General features: G+C 38.1%; 1 protein-coding gene across 2 annotated transcripts; it reads left to right on the top strand.

Annotated features, from left to right (window-relative positions):
• The first annotated feature begins 4,449 nt into the window (after positions 1-4,449).
• lrrc38a (leucine rich repeat containing 38a) lies at positions 4,450-14,120 on the top strand. Of its 2 annotated transcripts, none has more exons than XM_079849167.1 (4): positions 4,450-4,473; positions 6,299-6,653; positions 6,891-8,328; positions 13,023-14,120. In XM_079849167.1, the coding sequence occupies exons 3-4, from the start codon at positions 7,701-7,703 to the stop codon at positions 13,265-13,267; spliced, it is 873 nt and encodes a 290-aa protein (XP_079705293.1). In that variant the 5' UTR covers positions 4,450-4,473; positions 6,299-6,653; positions 6,891-7,700; the 3' UTR covers positions 13,268-14,120. The 2 variants fall into 2 exon arrangements, with proteins under 2 accessions (XP_079705293.1, XP_079705294.1); XM_079849168.1 differs by having other exon boundaries at positions 6,299-6,794.
• Positions 14,121-14,515: the final 395 nt, after the last annotated feature.

Raw genomic sequence — 14,515 nt, 5'->3', positions numbered from 1 at the left:
GCGCCAGTGTTTGTTGTACTGCAGATGTTTTTGTAACATATCGGAGGCACTTCAATTGCTGATTTCCTCACAGAGCCTGCCAACAGAATTGAATAGAAGTGCAGGCTGAATTTAAATGTTTATTTTCTGTCCCAATTATATCTGTCTCTTGGTGGGTTTTTTTTCTTTCTTTCAGATTTCATGTTATGAAAAAAGTTTTTTACCGCTACATTTTCCTGTTGATATTTAGATTATTTCTTATATTTATGTATATGCGTACAGTACATACACACATAATTATTTGTGTATAAATTGCATATCTATTCAGTCGAGGTCAGAATTATTGGCACCCTTGATAAATATGTTGAAAACTAATCTACATTGTTAATCCTTTTGACCTTTTATTTAAAAGAAAGCACAAAAATCATCGAAGGAAAACTTTTTAAAATAATGAAATTCTCATTATGAAATAAATGTTTTTCTCTAATACACACTGGCCACAATTAATGGCAACTTTTTATTCAATACTTTTAGCAACCTTTTGCCAATATAACAGCTCAGAGTTTTCACCTATAATTCCTGATGAGTTTGGAGAACACCTGACAAGAGATCAGAGACTATTCCTCCAGGTCCTGGAGAGCCAGGTCAGGATAGGCAACGTCAATCCTGGAGTGCCGCTGTCCTGCAGAGTTTAGCTCCAACCCTGATATAAACTCGCCTGCCTTTAGCCTTAGTAATCCTGAAGACATTGATTAGCTTGCTCAGGTGTGTTTGATTAGGGTTGGAGCTAAACTCTGCAGGACAGCGACACTCCAGGACAAAATGTTGCCCATCTCTGCTCCAGATCCTTCAAATTCCCAAGTCTATTTTGATACATTACACTGTTCTCTTCAGTTTATTGTAGGATTCAGGTCAGGGGACTGCGATGGCCATGGCAGAACATTAATTTTGTGCTCATTGACCCATTTTTGAGTTGATTTTGATGTTTGTATTGAATCATTGTCCCAATGGAAGATCCAACCACGGCCCATTATAAGATTTCTAGCAGAGGCCGTCAGGTTTTAATTTTTTTATCTGTTGGTCCAGTATTTGATAGAATCCATGATGCCATGTATCTGAACAAGATGTCCAGGACCTCCAGCAAAAAAATAGGCCCACAACATTAAAGATCCAGCTGTATATTTAACCTTGGGCATGGGGTAATTTTTTATCCCTGTTTGCACCAAATCTTGTAGGTTTGCTGCCAAAAAGCTCTTTTTTTCTTTTTCTTTTGTTTCACCTGAAGAACCCGGTTCTGTTTGAAGTTCCAGTCGTGTCTGACAACTGAGTGTGGTGGAGTTTGAAACCCTCCCAAACAACATGTGGTGATTTTAGGTGCTGTTTGACCTCAAGACTCAAGTATTTTCTGCAATTCTCCAGCTGTGATCCTTGGTATATATGATATAGATAGTATAGATACTGATTGGAACTTCTTAATTATTGACCTGATGGTGGAAATGGGAATTTTCAATGCTTTAGCCATTTTCTATTTTGTGAAGCTCAACAATATTTTGCTGCACAACAGAACTATATTCTTTGGTTTTACTTATAATTGTGATGGATGATTAACGGAATTTGGCCTTTAAGTTTCCTCATATTTATACTAAATATAATATACAATATATTATAATAAATATAATAATTTATGTTCCTAGTCATCCTGGTGTGCTACAAATTGTAAATATGAAGGAGAATATACTTCAGATATATTTCTAGGTATACCAATAATTGTGGCCATTTATTCTACTGGCACCACCCCCACCATTCAGTTTTATGTCAATGAAAGGTTAGATTTTGTTTTGTTTTTTAATGACAGATCAAAAGGATAAACAATGCAGATTTATTTTCACAGCCTTCTTTAATCAGATTTACCATGGGTGCCAATAATTCTGACCACGACTCTATACATACTGACACTTCACAAATAGGGTACAGTTTGGTGTCCAGTTGCTTTAATTCTTACTTTAAAGGGGACATATCATGCTAAATCCACTTTTTTAGCCCTTAAATGCATTTTGTTGTATATTTGAAGTGTTTAGAAGTACAGAAAAGTTTAAATTATTCTCTTCAGGTGCTTCGTTGATATCTTTATATTCTGTTTTGGCCTTATTTTTCAACCTGTTCAGATTTTTCTGTTATCTATGACGTTTTGTGAACTATTACGTCAAAGTAACAGCGGAACTGCCAAATAAGGACATTGACTTCCAGCCCAACACTTCGAGCAATCCGCCATTTTTATTTCTCGCTGCAATTTTGTAGTCCAAGCTAAAAGATGCAGAAGTTACGAGAGGGTAAGTTAAAATGTTCGGTTGTTGGATGTAGTAACCCACACGCTTCATTACACCGTCTAATGTAGATTGTGACAGGGCGCATGTTTAACTGAAAGAACGAGCAGAGAGAGAGAGACCCGGTCGCGCGCACGCACTCTCTCTCTCTTCAGAGCCAGGTGAAAGTGTAAACAAGACACCGTCTCCAAACTAGACGCTGTCTTGCTCTCTCTCCCTCGCACATATTAATCAAAATAAATCGACACGGTGGTAAAAGGTCGGAAGACCAAAGTTTCGTGTGTAAATACAGTAACACACCATTGCGATACATCCATATGAAGACGTTGTTCTGCAGGTTCGTCGTCTTCATTTTCATCTCGCTCTGACTCTGGCTCGAACATGTAAGGCTGGCTGGACAAGTCTTCCGTTGTTGACATTTTGTTAATAACGTGTGAATAAAAAGTTTCTGTGCCGCTATAATCGTATCACTGCTATCAAACTACAACCTTGAACCTCTGCAAACTGGAGAGGGGGCGGGGTATGAAGTGTCTCAATTGTATTTAAAGAGACCGCACCAAAACGAGTTGCTCTCAGACGCACATCAGAAAAGGGGTAGAAAAGGGGCCTGTGGAGCTATAATAATGAGGAATTCAGACCCAAGCATTGCAGTTCCGCTTTATATAGACTACAAATGTATGATTTATGTAAAAAGGAACGATTTAAAAGCATGATATGTCTCCTTTAACTCTAATTCTTTTTTGTTGTAAGAACTGTTAGACGTTTGAAAAACTATTATCTAACATCAAATTTGCATGAACGACAGTCAGTAACTGGTTTCCAACACTTTAAATGTCCCTGTCTCCTCTTAAAATTGTGATTTGTCCTGTCCTGTTCATTTCCAGACCTTGTTTTGTACCCTATTCGTAGAAGTTTTGCTGTCCACATGAAACAGTTCAGAGAACAAGAACAGAGAAGTTCTTCTCATACTGTCAAAAAATGTTTGTGTCAAAGGTCAGTTTGACAGAATGAGCTTGGCGTAAGTGAAAAGGCTTCACTGACCATGCTTGGACAGATTTATTTTTCATCTGACATGCTTTACACATTAAACATCACAACATAATCATCATTATTGTAAAATACTTTGTAAAATACATGCTTGCTTGTTTGTTGTTTTCAGTATATACAGTGTTGGTTAATAAGCAGTTACATTTCTAATCTGTTGCTCTTCCCAGAGCTCGGCACATTTGTAACCCAAAATAGTTCTTGAGTTGACACTTTGACACCCTCTCTTTTAAATTGAATGTGCTTCCTATCAACTTGTTCACTGGTCTTCCACGTCTAAACACTTTTCACATGTATAGAGATACTCTTGTTCATTATCTGAATCTCATGTATTTTTGTTGGGCAACCTTCTATATGTAAAATCTAAAACTGAAGGTGCAATGTTTTGTAAAGTGCATTAATTCTTATTTCGAAACCATTTATTATTCTCCTTTTGGGTGTATGAATGAATTTTATCCATTCATTGAAGCTCCAGGCATCAACTTCATAAAGGGAATTTAAAAAAAAAAACTTATTTCAGGCTCAGTGGACTGTCATTGTGTTTTTGTTTCTTTTCTTTAAATAGGTCATTACCATAACTTGAGAAGAGAATTGGAAAGGTTGTATGAAAAGAATGTACATATGTTAATATATTAGAAAATACCTTCATGTATATCTTTTCTTTTTTTTCATCCTCTATTCGATAAAAGATCCATTTCTTTGTGAATATATGACTGTGGATTATGCCATATACACGCATACAATACAATAGTATGCACACACTTTCATTGGTATTAATCTGTCATACACGTGCTCACACAAACACTCACTCACACACACACTGTACTGTCCACCATGACCACTGTGAGTGAAGCAGGAGGCTCTGGATTTTGTATAAATTGTACATGTGAATGATGTTACAGTTGAAAAATTTGTAGTATTGCTATTGGTTTATTTTCTATGAAAGAACATTTGTGACCCGTTTTGTTTTTCTTCAATAAAATGGAGCAAGGGTCAGTGTCATGTGTCATGTGGTAATTGTGCTTTAAAAAAAAATGTGTCTAAATGATTTATTCGTGATTGTGTTGTGGATTTTGTTCTTCTCCTGCCCACCAGAGGGAGCTATAGGCTGCAAAATAAGATCAAGGTATGTTGACGTGCTTTTGAGAAGTATTTTGTAGGCATATTTAGCAGTACAAATACTGGAGATCACAAAATGTTTAATATTCCATCAGATCATATCATCTGAATGTTTGATGTCATGCTGTCCAGGATTAATATTTTTGTATTTATTTCATAACTTTAACTTTAGATGGCTTTTTGTCCAAAGTACCATCTGCATATTTCTCTTGGATTAATGTGCTCCTGATATAGCATGTTGCTCAGATATCTTAGTATATCTCGAAATGCAACTAACTTGTCATGTTTTTCCCCCCTATATCTTTGCATTTCCGTGCAGTTCATTTGGAAAGTGTTTTCTGCTGCCATTTAAACTCATCCCTCAAAAGCCAATGGCATTTGACCTGCTCTGCCAGTGAAACTGAAGACTTGTGCTTCCCAATCTTGTTTAATGACCAGATGCTGAACAAATGTTTGAGCTATCAATGCTCTCTCTCTCTCTCTCTTTGTATATGTATGTGTGTATGAGTGAAAGAGAGATAGGGACTAAGCTTCAGTGGTAGAATTAGAAAGATTTTGGCTGTCTGTGTGGAGCCTGAATTCAGACCATAGTTGGCCATTTTTAGTAATTGTTCATTCTTTTTTTTTTTTTTTTTTTTTGCATTTGTGAATAGTATCCAACCGATGGTAGACATTGGGAGTGTTCTGGAAACCTTTATTTTTCAACTCCATTTGGTGATGCTAGTGATGCTAAATGTTTTAAGTGGCTTACTGGACACTTGCACTCGCAGTCATGACAAATAGGGGTCAAGTAAAGACGCATCAATGGCCAGTCTTTGAAACATGATCAAACTGTGCCAGGCCCATCTGATAAGTGTAGTATCACCTTGTTGGCTGCAGTGAAAACAGTGTTTATTTAATCCAATAGAATTAGCCACCACAACAAATCACACCAAAAGTACAATGAAATATTAAACCAGTAATCCTGTAATCTACTAAATACGTGGTCATGTTATTTTACATAAACCACGGTGCACTTATATCAACATAAATTGAATTTGTCAGTGCTGTTGTGATTGAAAGTGCTTTAATGATATGGCCCAGATTTGTTGATCCCTTGTAGTTAGGACGTCAATGATGTGCATTCAAGTGGGTGTCCTATTTTCCGAGACATTCATATTTTGTGACTATTGGTGCTTTTTTCTGACTCAGACTATTATTTATTTTGTGGCCAGTTGTCTCAACATTGTACGGTTCAGCGGGGGTGATAGTATCTTGCTCTTGGGTATGTTGGTAAGGATCATGTGGAGTGAGAGCCCAGAATGCACCTGGAAGAAAAGTGTGTCGCCATGTCCTCAGCCGAGGCTGACAGGTGCTCTTTTTGGGGCCGCTGGCATGCAGTCTTCTTTGCGTGTGTGAATGTGTATATTGGATTATCTCATCTTTCTCTTTAAAGACCCTGGTGAGAGAAACCAAGCTGGATGATCTTCTCCACTAAGCCCGGTCATGCACCCTCCTTGACGATTGATAGTTTGGTTCTGTAAAATGAGATTGAATCCGCTCTGCCAAAGCAAGGCAAACAGATTTATCGTCATTTTATTGTCTTGCATGCGAGTAAAATTTTTTGATCACAGTACATTGTGTCCTTTCCTGTTGTGTCCCATCCAAAAGCCAACTGTGTCACACAGTATGTTGCTCATGATATTTATAATTTATTCATATGCTAGACGTTAATTGTGAAAGGAATATCTGCACGGCTTTTCTGACACTTCCAAATGCCCTACTGAGAAGATATCCTGAACCTACTGTACCTTCCTTTTCACTAATGAACCTGACATTTGTTTCTTTTACAGGGACACCGGAGGAAGTAACATTTCAGACCAGTTGATATTTTTCAAAGATGTGCCACATAAAAAAGGTCAAAGGCAAGTCCTTTTTTTTTTCCGTTGATGCCTGCCAGAAAGGTTAAGGTTACAATATGACCTATGGGAGTATTGTGTAATTCCATTGGGCTGTGCCATGCCATTCTCCAGTGCATGTGATGTAAGAGGAAAGCTGTCTGTGGTCACAGCATGTGTTCTGTTTGCCTGGAGATTTACAGCAGCACAGGAGTAAACATGAATTAAGAACACTGAGCGACAAAAATAAACAACAGCAGCTGGAAAAGCGATGAGTAATGACCGCTTTCATGAACGCACTGGAGAAGAGGTACTGTCCAAATCTTTTTGTATTCACCTTGATTCATGTAAAATGTGGATGTTTTGAAAGCTTTGAGATTTTCAGGACAGCCATTACATTCCGGATATAAACAAATGTGATTGAAGTCTGCAGCTGTGACGAAGTCAGAAGGTTTGCATGCAATTTCTGATTTGTAGCATGCAATAGAAGGCAATGATGTTCTCCATTGAGGTTCACACAGTTATTCACACCATCTCTCACTTTCAGGGCAGTAATCTGTATGCGCACAGCCCCATGTTAATCGTCACATGCATCACCATGGCAATGGAGACAGAATATGAAATAAGACACTACGCAGACTGAATCAAAGGACAATAACAAAAAGAAACGGAACGTGATTAAACTGTTGCCAACAAGTCATTAGCTGTTTATCCAGGATGGAAGAAGACTTGCAACCACAGCCTTGGGTCAAATGTGTTATGGGCACCACAGTTCAAATGTCTCTCAATCAAGAGCAGAAGCGAATGGACCAAGATACAGATCAGCACATAGCGTACATTTGAATTAAAGAACCAGAATTCCCTTTTGACTGTGGGTAAACCGAGTGGTCTACACCTCCCCTTCCGTCATCACATTCCCCTCCCCTCTCCATGCCCCCAGCGCTTCGCAGTCTCTAGTTCACTCGTCTCTATTTACCTCTTTGCTAATCCCTCACATCGCGCTCTCTCTCTCTCTTCCACACATTCTCTCGATCGCTGTCTCTCCTCCCCTTTCAAGCTCAGAGCCAGCGGGCTGCCACACGACCCACACTGCCTGCTACATGATCTCCTGGAAAACAGAGCTCCGTGTCTTTGTAGCCACTTGCTGCTGCTCAAGCCTTGGTAGATTGCAATCTAGGAGACAAGGAAAGATGCCTTCGCGACAACCCTGACTCCTGTCATCTTCAGATGCGCCCCTGTCCCCTTTCCTAGTATCTTGCCCCCTGACCCTTTACCCCATCCCCTCTCCTCTACCCCTCTCCAGACCTCCCTCACTTAATCCCCCCCGATCTCCCCCTCACCTCGCACCCTCTTGACAATGTTCTCATGTGTTCATTGGCTTCAGCCTTTCCTTGCCTTGCTATCCTCTACCTTGTTAACTTGGGGGTATAACTGCCCATCTAGCTGCTTGTGTCCGGACCATCACACCGTGGACTGCACAGGTCAAGGACTCACCCGTCTTCCAGACTCTATCCCTTTGGACATACGGAGACTCCTTCTGTCTGACAACTGGATTTCCTGGATCCCTTCTGATTTCCTGGTTCTCTACAGTGATTTGGTCTACCTGGATCTGAGAAATAACTCCCTAACGAGCCTGGAGCCTGGGACTCTGAGTACATCCTCCAGACTGGTCTATCTAGACCTGGGGAGCAACAACTTGACTGAGATACCCTCTGGAACTTTTGGGGAGTCCCGTAGTCTGATCAAGCTACGGCTGGGGAACAATCCGTATTTGAATATGATCAGCAAGGACGCCTTCTTCGGCCTCACCTCCTTACGAGAGCTCGAGCTGGAGAGGAATGCCCTCTCTGGCCTGGACGTCGGGGTGTTGAGCCAGTTGCCTTCCTTGCGGATGATACGCCTGGAAGGGAACCCCTGGGTATGCAATTGCAACTTTGCCAAACTCTTCCTGTGGCTGTTAGAAAATCGTCACAAGCTTCCAACTGGTAAGCTTCTTAAATCTTGCTTTCGTGATCCTCATCCATCTGCATGAAATAATGTCATACTATTTTTTCCATTAAACACTAGAAACCTTTTCAATCACTTGAACCCTTCACAGTGTGTAGTGGTTCACCTGTGGAAGATTCAAATGGTCAAGAACACTAAGGGTGAGAAGTGAGAATATCTGTTTTCTGACTAGGTCATACATGTGGATGAACTGATTTTGTTTGGGATAGAGACACACTTTAGGTGATCACTAGAATATGCAAAATATTCTTGTGCATAATTCATGAAACATATGCCACACAACATGTTCCCTAATTTTGATCTCATGTCTTGTTCTCTTGGTTGACGTTAATTTTAGTAACTAAAGGAAAAAATTGAGGGAACTGTACCCTCTTGTATACACTATCCATTGGTCATTAGGTCACTTACCACTAGTCTAAGTTTAAGGTCAAGACAGCTACATCAAATATGAATGCATGGTCCTCACTGTCCCTTAGAAGCACAGGTCACTTTTCTCCCCCTGTGTCTGTGTAAGAGACCAATGTAACATTAAGTTGCATGTTACAAACATGTCAATATAAAAAAAATTTGTTTGGGTTTTGGTCACACATACATTATATATTGTATACTGTTGGAAACTTAACCAAATGTTACTTTCTTAAATCATAGTTATCCTCATAGATCTTCCTGATAGGATTAAACTCCGTATTTAGGGAAAGATTTGCTTAATATTCAGACTATTTATTTGAATAATGAGTCTTAGATCATATATGACTATATTGTTTTTACATTTTTATGGTTGTAACTAATAAAGCAGTTCATTTTCAGAGTAATGATATTAACTCAGTTCTGTTTGTAAACAATAACCTTTCACCCATTCACAAATGTTTGCAGTCTATTGACCTTGCACAATCTTTTATGAACGACACATTTGCAGATTCTTAACAAGTCATTAACAATGTTAACTGACTTAGGTATTAACTTTGAGTTTACTATTACTTTAAATCCTTATGCATGCTACTTTAAAAAAATATATTTTATTTTGGTTTAAAAAAACAATATATTTAATGAATATTTCTTGAGGGTTCTTTTCTTCAAAGAATGTACAGTCTAAACAAAATCCTTAAGTAATCTTGTCTTACCATTTATGTTCATTTAAATTGTGTAATTGCATTTTGTATTGATGAACAAGTGCAGAGAAGAACCAGAGGAGTCTATATTGATTAAGATGTGCCGAGCTGTTTTAAACAGTCCAGATATTATATATTTATATGCATACATTTGGTAGACACTTTTACTGAAATTGACATTGCATTCAAAGTATACAATTTACCAGTTCATGCATTTCTTGACAATTAAACCCATAACCGTGGTGTTTATGTAGCTACATAATGCTATAAATGCTGGGGGGTTCGACTGCAGGAAAAAATACTATCGTTTTTGATTGTAATTCTAACAAAAATGACAGTCCTTTAAATACATCAGAATCCACCATAATGTAGTCTATAATTTAGATAGTCTAGTTTAAACTCCCTTACAGTGTTGTAATTCTTGCACTTGGGTATGGATGAACACGTCACATCCATTATTCAACCCAACATTGAATCTGATACTGATGATAGCACACCTCGGGCACACTTTCAGTTGCCTGGTAATTTGATATTCAGGTGGATAATCAAGAGCAAGAACCAAGATTTCCACCAAAATGTAAGCAAAGTGTGTGTAGTGACATCCACATATGTGACAGGCGCACACACAACTCTTTAAACAACCCTCTGTAATCTAAATGGAGAGACCTAATGATAATGAGATTCATATATTCAGCTTTATTACACACCAGAGGTGAAGCTTTGATTCATTTCATTGTTCCGAACACAAGAACATGGCTCGCGTTACACATATGTGGTGACAGCAGGCAATACGACACTAGTCGGCTGACTGAGCTTGTGGCCGATGTGAGGATTTTCTAAATGGGTAAAAGCATGTGCGTGTTAGTCATTTGTGATTTTCGCTTTGGGGATCTCCAGTGTAAAACACAGAAGCTCTAGCATGATGAAACGTCAGATGAGCTCTTTAGAGATGGGCAAACAGCCACGTGACAGACTCAACAAAGGAGGCTGAGGTCACTGAATCCTCTGCATGTGGAAAACCCCTTCTGGATGGAGTGACTCATCCACACTTACTGCCTCACACATTTGATGATGATGTCAACTGACTTTGGCCAATGACATGCACAAACATGGTGGCATTGTATTATGACATGGACGGTTATATATTACTGAGAATGGCGTTTCTTTTATTTATTTTTCTCTCTCTCTCTCTCTCTCCTAAAGAATAATATGCTCCTAAAGAGCTACACAGAATCACAAGGGGCTTTGAGCATGAACACAATTAAAGGAGAGATGGAGCTGTGGAGCTCTGCCGCTCTGTTGTGTCTGTCTGTCAGCGTGGCTGTATTACGTAGGCGATGTTCCGCTTTAAATCTGTCATCTGGTGTCCGCTGATCACACGGCTGAAAGGAGATTAAAACTCCCTCTGTGAAAATCCAAATACAAACCAACAAGGAAAATTTCACAAATGTTTCCCATAAAGAGAGGGGAGGGGAGGGGGGGATTGGAAAGCATCCCATCTCACTTCTTATCATGCCGTTATGTAATGGGAGTTTTCTGAGTCATATTTGCAACCGTGTTTTTGCTAGATACAAACATTTCCAAATAATAATACCACCATGCTACAGTATAGGGAATATTTCTGTATACTGAATATACTCATATGTTTATTTCTGTAACATTATATTTATGTAGTCTTATTTCCTATAGATCATGTATACTATTTTTGAGTGGGAACAAAGATTTGGCATTAGTAATGATATTAAGATTTTGATATTTTTATTTAGATAATTTGCACAGGCCTTTGAGTTTCTGTTGTGGCTAGGTTTTCAATAAAGATGTTTTTTTTTTTTACTTGATCTCAAACAGATTTGAGCACTTTGTGTTCCAGTGCAAACCAAGCATGAATTTTGAAAACAACCTCATTCGTGTAGCTTACCCATCATAAAAGCACTTAAATGAAATACTGTTATGTGTTATTACATGTTCAGCTGGATATATAGCCTTGAGTTTGTGTGTGTGTGCGTGTGTGTGCGTGTGTGTGCGCGTGTGTTAATGAAGTCCACTTGCTCATTTATTATCCTTTGAAGCGATACACTGTCTGAATATGTGACCATCAAATGGCACTAAAGAGCTGAACAAAGAGAAATGAAATGGGGTTTTAAATTGGAAATATAAACTGAAACGGGCAGTAAAATGAAAGAATAAGTTTAAAAACAACTGAACTTTCTTTTAATTATCGATATACAACATTCAAAAGTTCATTCAATATTTTTTTAAGAATAAATGCTCACTAAGACTGCGTTTATTTGATCAAAATACTGTAAAACAGTTATATTTTGAAATATTAAAATCTCAATTTAATATATTTTTAACTATAATTTAGTCCTGTGATGCAAAGCTGAATTTTCACAGTGTACCTGAAATGTTTGTACATTTTCGTGCAAATTGGCTTTCATTCGATCATAACATGGTGCTTTGTTCAAACTTCAATAATGTTTGCGCATGATATTGTGCAGCTGAGGATGCTTGTGACATTCGTGACCTGACATGTGAGCTGGTTCGGAAACTCACACAAGTCCGGAAACTGAACACTCGTCATGCGAGACCAAACTAGATGTTCCATGGACTCTTCACCTAATGATTCAATGTACCTTTTTTTTCCAAGGCATTTCTTTTGAAGCTGTCATATAATGAGAAATGACATTCATTTTAAGTAATGTGTACTATAAAAATATACTGTATATTTTATAATTCTAAACTTTCTCCCTAGTCCAATAACACATAAATAACACTTACAAAAAAACAAAAAACTAAGCTTACGTGTGTGGGGGGCCTGGTAAACCCTACATTATGGGGACAAAATGTCCCCACAAAGATGGCAATATCCATAATCCTTGGACATTTTTCTGACCCCATGAGGAAAACAGCTTATAAATCATACAAAGTGATGTTTTCAGAAAATGTAAAATGCAGAAAGTTGTGTGTGATGGGTAGGTTTAAGGGTAGGGTTAGTGTGAGGGGATATAATTTACAGTTTGTACAGTTTAAAAGCATTACGTCTATGGAAAGACGTGTGTGTGTGTGTGTGTGTGTGTGTGTGTGTATTAGGGCTGTCAAGCAATTAAAAATGGTAATCTAATTAATTACATGATGTGCCGATTTATTAATCTAATTAATCGCACATCAGTTTTGGCTGTGAAATGAAGTCATTCATGATAGATGACATTGCAAAAAGTATTTTGGTTCAACGTGGAATTTATTACACAAACTTTTAAGGCTACAATGTGGCCATACATTTTATTTTATTTATTTTTTATCTGGAGTGTGCTTTTTTTTAAGCAGCATCTGAAGTCAGTTGTTGTCCTGCATCATGTCCGTTGCTAAATTGTGTACAATGTTAGAAGACATTCAGGTCTGGGCTGGGGTGAGGAGCATTAAAAGCACTAATAATGTTCATGTATGTATATCTAAAGTGAAGTAGAATAAAAATATCAAAACATATTTTATTTTCAGAAACTGTATTTTCCACAATAATTCCCCCCCCCCCCCCCCCCCCCCCTCTCCGTCTGTCTCTTTTACAGGGTTAGAGGGTATGGAGTGCTCTCTTCCAGTGGACGGGCGGCAGGTGTCACTCATTGAGCTTTCTGAGGACAGTTTCCGGGAGTGTCGGGGACTGCTGACTCTCACTGATTATCTTATAGTGATTTTTTCTGGAATTTGTATTTCAGTGGTAGCCATTATTGCCAGTTTCTTTTTGGCTTCCACTATCCACTGTTTCCAGCGACTCAAATCCAAAAGGACAGATGAAGAGGAGACAGAAGAATGAGGGGACTTACTGGACAGAATGGAAGTTACAAATTACCCATAATTCAACACAGGGGAAGCCAAGGGATTGGATAAAGGGGTGACTCACCTTATTTCCATGACAAAAGAACCCTGAATTAGGCCTCGTGCAACTAAGGTGAGGCTGCTGTCTCGCATCTCGTGATTCACAACCTTCATCCGTGTTGCTTGCAAGAAGCATCATATTTTTATACTTGAACACCAATGATTGAATTGAGCCTTAAGACTAAAACTGTTCCTGAACATGCAGTTTATGAAAACCACTGTCTCATGCCCCTGTATTCAAAAGTAATCAGCGTTATATTTTGACATTAGACAGCAACAATGGTCTTTTTATGAGATGTGCGAGTTAGTATTTTCTACATGAGTTATTTTTGGTATTATGTACATGTATCTTGCTCTGTTGTAGTAAGGTTTAGCTACTTGCACTTTAAAGTACAGAAGGCATTGCACACAATCCCAGTGAGCCATACTGTAAGCCCTTTTTCATAAACCATAATGGCACTTATCACCAAAGAATTAACATAAAATGAGCATACATTGTAATGTAAATGGTTTTTCAAGAGAAGGGTTCAAAACACCATTATAAATATTGTAAGACATGTTTGGCTGTTGTCTGTAACCTACAACAACTTCATAAATGTCATGCATACTCTTAATATAGTAGTTACAGATGGGTCAAAATTATATATCAAGTAATCAAGGTATTTTAAAGGCTAAATTAAAAGGGAACTTTTTGTCTTTCATTTTATGTCAATTCTGTCAAGTCAATTCTTTCCTTTTTTACTCTATGTTATGACTAAATAAACATTGACGCCAAAGTGTTTGAAATGATTAATATCATGTCTTAATTTTTTTTTTTTTTTTGTTGCATATATACCTGACCCCAATTCTGATAACTTAATTGTAATGGTATGAAGAAATTATGTATCTGGTGAGTAAATCTTGAGGTAAATTATTTTCATATATAGTCACACGCTGGCTTGACACAGTAGGACGATTAACTTACATTTAATAAACACCAGGAACCATATAGAAATACACACCAGCACAAAACTTCAACACAAGACCATGAACAGAAGATAATAGGGTTTAAATACACAGATGATGAGAAACAGGTGAGAGACGAATCAATGAAACAATGAATCACTATGACAACCAAGCAAACAAACTAAACCGGAAAAGGGAAACTAGGCAAAACAGAACAGAAAGAACTTCAAACTAAGATTCC

The sequence above is a fragment of the Squalius cephalus genome (genome assembly GCF_949319135.1).
Source record: "Squalius cephalus genome assembly, chromosome: 18".
Taxonomy (NCBI): domain Eukaryota; kingdom Metazoa; phylum Chordata; class Actinopteri; order Cypriniformes; family Leuciscidae; genus Squalius; species Squalius cephalus.
This window is presented reverse-complemented; position numbering and strand designations above follow the sequence as displayed.

Coding starts and splice junctions, on each gene's coding strand:
- lrrc38a (XM_079849167.1), top strand. CDS start 7,701: ATGTTCTCATGTGTTCATTGGCTTCAGCCTTTCCTTGCCTTGCTATCC. Junction 8,329..13,022: donor TCGTCACAAGCTTCCAACTG/GTAAGCTTCTTA, acceptor TCTCTTTTACAG/GGTTAGAGGGTATGGAGTGC.